We start from the raw sequence: 7,605 nt of genomic DNA, 5'->3' as shown, positions 1-7,605 counted from the left end.
ATACTAAGGAGCTGGATCCCAGAGGAGCCTGAGAAAGAAAGAGCTACTTTCTCCTAAATCTTGTTACCAACCCCTGGGGGCCTAACAGCACTATGAAACTATCCTCAGGTTAACATCTAAATTAGTGAAGACAGTTATATATACTGCTGCCGGTTGTGATTTATATTTCCTTCACCTTGGGCTACCAGCCACCTCAGTTCCTTCGTGTATTCCAGTCTTCACGGAGTCCCTCAGAGGCACAACACTCCACCCCAGCTTCCTCTGCTGCTGATCACACACAATCTGCACAGTCACAACGTCCCCTGTTAAATTTCCCAAGTCAGGAAAAGGAGGAAACTCTGATTTTAAAGTTCTTCTATCAGAAAGGCAGTAATCCAGGAAGGGTGTAATGAAAGCCTTTCCAGTCAGTTCATTCTGGTAAATAGACTGATGACTTGGAAGCCTTGAGAGCAGCTCAAAACAACAGAACAGACACGTGGAAAAACACAACACATTACTGATAGCAAAATAATTTTATTTAGTTTCTTTTTTAAAAAAGGCAGCATTTCACATATAAATTTAGACTTGAAGATTACAGTATACATTTGCCAAAAGGAGCATCCCCAAAGGAGGGGCAGGAGTAATCCTTGAGTGAGCACAGGGAAGCACACTCCAGGGAGGGTTTAAGTGGAAGTCCTTTCTTTAAAACTTCACAGGACTATAGTTTTCCCTGTTCCTCAACTTTGCCACCAGGGGTTGTGACTTGTAAGATAACCCACATCCATCACTTTGGGGAACAGCTTTTAACTCATGTGAATAGAAAACATCTCTAAGAATGAAAGCGCAAAGGTCAATGATCCAGACTTTGCACAACAATCATTATTTACCTGCAGCAACAGTATGACAATCAAACAGTTTGAGTTTATCATTCAGAAAATCTCTCTGAAGTTGGGCTAGAGAACACAATTGTTTTTCATAAAGAAAATGTATATAATTAAATGAATAAAGATGAAAAATGATTCTTTCCATATTATAAGTGCCTCTACAGGATAAGGCCCAGGGAAGAGACCCATTCAGACCTGGAGTTTCTTTTCCCACACATAGTTTGGCACAAGGTATCATGAGAGCAACAGGACAGAGTTAGGTAAAAGGTTTCTGGAAGTGGTTCCATGTTTTCTGTCTTGTTTAGACATAGAACACACGAGTGGTATCTTCACTAGATGCACAAACTTAGGCCTAACAATGGAGCACACTCTTCTAGGACAGCTAATCTTAAAGGAAAATAGGAGCCAGACGAAACTGGACTCCCACTGCCACATGCTAACCCTGTCATTCTCTCGTGGAAGACTGAATTCCTGATTTCTGAGGGAAAATGAAAACTGGAAGAAACAGCTTTGATTTCATCATTTCAAGGCCCAGAGGAAAAGAGACAAAGATGATCAAGGATGCTTCCTAAGTTACTCCTTGTTCTACATTATATAGGTGTCTGATAAAAAGTATCAAGGAGAGTCAAGTGTGCCAGTAATCATGGCAGCCCTGGGATTTGGCCTTTAGGCAGAAGTGCTAGGGTAAATGAATGTACCCTAAATCCAGTTTTAAAAATAGAAACATCCTGTAATTACAATGAATACTGTACAAGGAACAGTTAGGAATTGTATGCTCCTAGTTCTGGCTAAAGCTCTGTCCTGCTCTTGGCTAGTCAGAGCTGAGAGTTGACATAAAGTGTTGTCTGCAGCCTCCCCTCACCTAAAAAAAACAAAAAAACAAAAAACCCCAGGCACCTTAGCCAGACATGACCTGGGGCAGTGAGGCAGACAGTCACCCAATAGAGGAGAACACAGAACCCCAGAGCATTAGGTCAAAGTAATGGTTTTTCTATCACCCCAAAATTCAAACACTCTCTCTGAGCCTAATAATGCAATAAACTAGTGATTGGGAATCTCTATGAGGAGTCTCTGGTTAGCTGGAAAAGCGTATGTCCCAATAGCCACCAATCTGATTGTAGGAAAACAAACAGGTGCAAATAATCATGTCAGGTAAATGATGGTTCAGTGGAAGATCACTTCTTGGGGAGCTGCGGTAGACTAGACGTTTGTCATGTGGATGAACCCCGGGGATGGGCCCCAAAGAAAAGAGCCTGGGTCCAGAGACATACTCTTCTTTACACTTACCAGATCCTGGCCCTCTTCTCTCTGACGTCTCTTGAATGGCTGAGCGAGCACACATTTCCCCGGGGACCAATGTAAACATTATTCAATAGATCTCAGCTTAGGAAAGCTCAGCTTATTACATAGTTAGTGTTTAACATTCCAGTGCAGGCAGCATCTTAGCATCAGACTTTCCCTCATTCATGAGTACCAGTTTAGAAAGGAACATATACAGGACACTTGATCGAAACTCTAGCTGAAAAGACCATTAGGGTACCAGGCAGCTGGCTCTCTCCTGAGATCAGCTGATAAACCAGACTGCAACAGGAAAGGCAGAACAGACATGGAGTTCTTTGTAAATCCGAAGAGTCTATAACCATTGTTCCCACTTAACCCCTTGGGCCACATCTTGGTATGGTGGAGCATTTCTACCTCTTGCATCAACCTGTGTTCTCCTTGTTTTGGATGGGACTCTCCCCAGAGGACTCAAGTGTCTCCTTAGAGGGGAGAGAGTTTTTTCCTCCAGTCCTGTGATCTGAATATTTTAAAGCACAAGAGGAGTCCACTAACATGCTAGGTATGTTGTTGCCAAAGTAGATCTTACTGTTGGAAGCAATGGCCTCATACTTTTTGAGCTCCAGATATTCCGGGGTCAATTTGTGCTGTGAGGGGGCAAACAAGAGCAAAGGCATCAGGACACTTCGGTGCAACAGTCAAGTCTCTTTTTTCACATGTATTTTTCTCACTCCTCTCTTGAGTATCCTTACTTAACTCTGAATCATTGGCAACGACCCTCTCAGGCTTTTAACTGCAGTTGTCACATTAGCATCTGCGTTCCCAATTTTAAGTTCTTCCAACAAGCTCCTAATGCAAAATAAACTTTTTTTGTTTTTGTTCATTGTGGGAACTTTACTGCTCTTGGCCAATTTTTTCAGATAGAGAAAGAAAGAGAAGGAATCATACACAGGTTTCCCCTGGTGCTGTGAAGACTGAGCTTGAACCTAGGCTGCACACACGGCAAAGCAGGTATTACCTCACCAGCCTTACTATTCTCTTTTTAATGATAAAATTAAAGGGTTGGGGAGAATAATAACTAACATTTCTATAGTGTCTTGGTTCTATAAAGTCCCTTCATATTAATTTCTCACTTCACCTAGTTAATTCTACCTGGAATTTCTGCTAGTTCTTCTGAGAGCTGAATGGGTCAATAACAAATGAGTATGGAAAAGCTGCAAAAGATGAAGTAGGCTCATAACTTCTTAAAAATACGTAATATATATATGGTTGTTGGAGAAGTCATGCTGCATTTTTGCAAACAGACATCATGACTTTTCTGACAACTCAAAGTCTATTTACGAATTAACGAGAGAGTGAAGCAGAGCACACTCTGGCATATGTGATACCAGGGAAATCTGGAACCTTATGCTTGAGGGGCTAACACTGCAGCCCTCCCAGACTCATAATGAACTCCGTGATTTTTTTTTCCTTCACCCACATTCTAGATATGGGAAATATCTCAAGAAATCACCTGTTCTGGCCTCTACCCAGAAGGGGAACTTCCTAAACTGTTTGGGCTGGATAGATGTCAATCACTAGATAGATGTCAATCACTAGATCTCTCTCCCTGTCATGTAGTATTTTTTTTTTTAATCACGGTGCCAAGATAAAGTCAACCAAAATCTTTCTGGTTCTGATAATTTATTCCACTGCTACTTCTTCCTCGTCTTCATTTGTTTACTTGTTCATTCATTCATTTTGATTTCTTCCTTAATTTATTCATTCATTTATTTTTATAGAGAGAGAGGGAAGGGGAGGGTGGCACAGAAAGAGAGACACCTATAGAAGTGTCCCACTGCTCATGCAGTTTTCCTGAAGGAGGGGAACCCGGGCTTGAACTCAGGTTCTTATATATGTGTGCTCACCTGTGTACACCACTGCCTGCTTTCTCACTCTCTGGGCTGATTAGAACTATAATGTTCCCTCGATGGCATGTAGTTTTTCCAAGGGGCTAAAGCTAACTCGGTCTATTAGAACATCAACTTGCATGCCCGAGGCTCAATGGTTCAATGCCAGGCATCAACTTATGCCAGAGATCATTAATGCTCTGATTCTCTCTTAAAAATAAAAAAAAAATGAACAAATATTCAAATAAAATAAAAAGAAAAGAAAGAAAATTCCCCGTTCAATGTTTCCAAAGCACCTAAGAACTTTCCTTTTTGATGGCTCCTCATCTCCAGTCTTGTTATGTCTTGCTAAATGTAACTTGCCTAACTGAAGCAAAGCGAGTGATGGTAACTATCCTTCCTTGGTGTAGGATAAAAGCCGCTCTTATCACACAAGGATTCCCTTGCTCACCACCCCAACCCCAAGCAAAACCCAAAGTAGCACAGAGAGCAAGTCACCTTATTGGAGGTGGCATATTTGTGTGCAGCGTAATATTCAGCATCTGCTTTTGCCTTCTCTCGGGCCAGGAATGCAGCATCTAGAAAGGGAAACAGAATCAGGATGTCAGAGACAAAGGTAAGTATCCAGTCCACTTCCTTAGCTGAGTAAGAGTTTAGACTTAATGTAAGAGTCCTTTCCACTGTGATAGCATCACTTGCTTTATTTTAAAGATAGATAACATTAGTGGTTTTTAAATCTAGGGGAAACTCTCAGCTTATTTGACTCCAGATATTTTCCACATTGTTTCTCTTTTCCTTTGCCTCTATCATCCAAAGTCTCACATTCTATCAGTGTTCTGGGTTTCAAGTGAAATACTAAGCCCAGACATGTAAATGCTGCTCTACTTACTGTGTTGTCCTCATTTCCTCTACATCTTATCAAGAACCAATTTCATGCAGAATGATAGGAGACATATAAACAAAAGAGGATGCTGAACATTTGGTCTTCAAACTGGAAGTAAGAATACCAACGTCACACAAATCTGAAATCTGAAAATCTCTGTGAAGACTGGGTCCCCCCCACCCCACCCCAGATAATGCTACTTTTTTTTTTTTTTTTTGCTGTGTTTGCTATTTGTTCTTCTTACATTTTGGTTGACAGGTAGAAAAGAACCTGGTGGTAGTGGGGTTTCTTATCTTGTGAATTATTTACTACAGATTATAGGTAGTTGTCATATGCTGTGTGTCTGAGAAGAAAGTGATAATAAGCCCCAATTTAAGGAAGGAAAGGTTCAAGTTATTCAGAATTACAAATTATACAAAGAACTAGGCACTTAGTAGTAATTTAAAATATATATAAAAGCCATCGAGCCAGTTATTACTTCCAGAGCAGATTATTCTTTCTCTAGCCTCCCCACCCACCACAATTATGAGATCAGACAGGCAGTTGAGAAGAGCTGGAGTTTCTCTTCTCCCTGATGTACCTTCAATTTCAGAAATACGTTTTTCAGTTTCTTTCTCCATCACCTTTTGCTGAAATCGAATTTTTGCCACTTGTGCAATCTTCTCTGCTTCTATAGTTATACAAAAGAAGAAGAAATATTTAAACAAAAAAAATCCCATTCTGGACATATTTAGAATCAGCAGCACACACTCTAGCATTTAATTAAATAAAGGTTTTTTTTGTTTGTTTTTGTTTTGCCTCCAGGGTTATTGCTGGGGCTTGTTGCCTGCACTACGAATCCACTGCTCCCAGAGGCTTTTTTTTTCTCCTTTTGTTGCCCTTATTGTCGTTATTATTATTATTGTTGTTGTTATTGCTGTCGTTGTTGAATAGGACAGAGAGAAATCGAGAGGACAGGAAGACACAGAGAGAGAGCAGACCTGCTTCAACGCCTGTGAATCGACCCCCTGCAAGTGGGGTAAATAAAGTTTTATGGGCTGTTTCACTAAGCTTTTTTTAAGAGGATAAATGTTGGAAAGGATGTGGATAGAAAGGAACCCTATTACTCTGCTCATGGGAATGCAAATTAGTACAACCACTATGCAAAGCAGTATGGAGAATCATTAAGCGAATATCTGATTCTCTCTTAAAAATAAAAATGGGGAGTCGGGTTGAGCGGGTTAAGCGCAGGTGGCGCAAAGCACAAGGACCGGCATAAGGATCCCGGTTCGAACCCCGGCTCCCCACCTGCAGGGGAGTTGCTTCACAGTCGGTAAAGCAGGTCTGCAGGTGTCTGTCTTTCTCTCCTCCTCTCTGTCTTCCCCTCCTCTCTCCATTTCTCTCTGTCCTATCCAACAACGACAACAACAATAATAACTACAACAATAAAACAACAAGGGCAACAAAAGGGAATAAATAAATAAAATAAAATAAAATAAAAATGAACAAATATTAAAATAAAAGAAAAAGAAAAGAAAGAAAATTCCATGTTCAGCGTTCCCCAAACACTCTGAGACCTTTCCTTTTTGATGACTCATCACCAGTCTCCTTATGTCTTCCAGGCACATATTTGCCAAAATTTGGAGGCCATCAAAATACCCTTCGGTAGATGACTGGATAAAAAGTTATAGGACATATACTCAATGGAGTACTACTGAGCAATAAAAAAAGATGGTTTTACATCCTTTGGGACAAAATGAATGGAACTCAAGAACATTATGCTTAGTGAAGTAAGCAAAGAGGGAAAGGAAAGTCACAGGATGCTCTCACTCATATGTGGAATTTAGAGAACTGAACACACACACTTAAAATAACCCACCACACACAACACAATCCATATTTAGATTGGAAAAATATAATGGTTACCTGGAGGGAGGGCGAAGGGCTCTTGGTGGTGGGAAAGGGGTGAAATTTCAATCCTATTGATTTATATTCTCACAAATCACTATTAATATGGCATGTTAGGGGGAAATACATTTAATATTTCAAGCTCTCTAACTGCCTAGACCATAGTCCTAAGCACAAGTATTTAACCTAAAAAAAAAAAAATCAACGTATTAGATCTTCAAGATGATCAAACTCTCATAATAGAATTAAATTGTTCAAGCAGCTCTAAAGATGTATCTGCAAATATAAGTCTACTACAACTTTAGGCCGGACAGATCAAGACCATTTGGCCCTGTATCTACAATACAAAGGTTCAGATACCACTTAAAAGGCACAAAGCACAGTGAAGTCAAGTATATTAACAGAGATACCAACCATTAGATTATCATAGAACATACCCCCCCCCCCAACTAACCTGGTTATAATAATAATTAATGACTGTGGAGGGGAAGAGAGGACTAGATCAGCAAGAGAAATGGGGCAACTACGTATAAACATGGACAGCTGTAGAGCTGATGGCTAACCTATGTGGTGGCCTGAAGCTGGGCGAATGAAGATCCAAAACCCTGGTGGAGGGAATGGAGTGGATTTATACCCCGGGTAACATGTGATTTTGTAAATCAGTATTAAATCATTAATAAAGTTATTTAAAAAAAAAATCCAATTTTGGACATAACTAGAATCAACAGCATACAATGTGACATTTAATTAAATAAGGTTTTACAGGCTGTTTCACTAAGCTTTATTTACCTATATTGTAAAAAAT

At 40.1% G+C, this 7,605-nt stretch overlaps 1 protein-coding gene across 2 annotated transcripts in view; it reads right to left on the bottom strand.

The window, feature by feature from the left end:
* Positions 1-493: 493 nt before the first annotated feature.
* ERLIN1 (ER lipid raft associated 1) overlaps positions 494-7,605 on the bottom strand; it is a 48,169-nt gene continuing 41,057 nt past the window's right edge. For both annotated transcript variants that reach the window (XM_007530264.3, XM_060171491.1), the window contains 3 exons: positions 5,494-5,583; positions 4,529-4,608; positions 494-2,788 (listed from right to left, as the gene is read on the bottom strand). In XM_007530264.3, coding sequence (XP_007530326.1) covers positions 2,567-2,788; positions 4,529-4,608; positions 5,494-5,583 — 392 coding nt within the window. In that variant the 3' untranslated portion in view covers positions 494-2,566. The remainder of the gene's footprint in view (positions 2,789-4,528; positions 4,609-5,493; positions 5,584-7,605) is intronic.

Source organism: Erinaceus europaeus, chromosome 14 (genome assembly GCF_950295315.1).
Source record: "Erinaceus europaeus chromosome 14, mEriEur2.1, whole genome shotgun sequence".
NCBI classification, from domain to species: domain Eukaryota; kingdom Metazoa; phylum Chordata; class Mammalia; order Eulipotyphla; family Erinaceidae; genus Erinaceus; species Erinaceus europaeus.
Note: the sequence above shows the minus strand (reverse complement) of the source record. Positions and strands in the feature narration are given on the sequence as shown.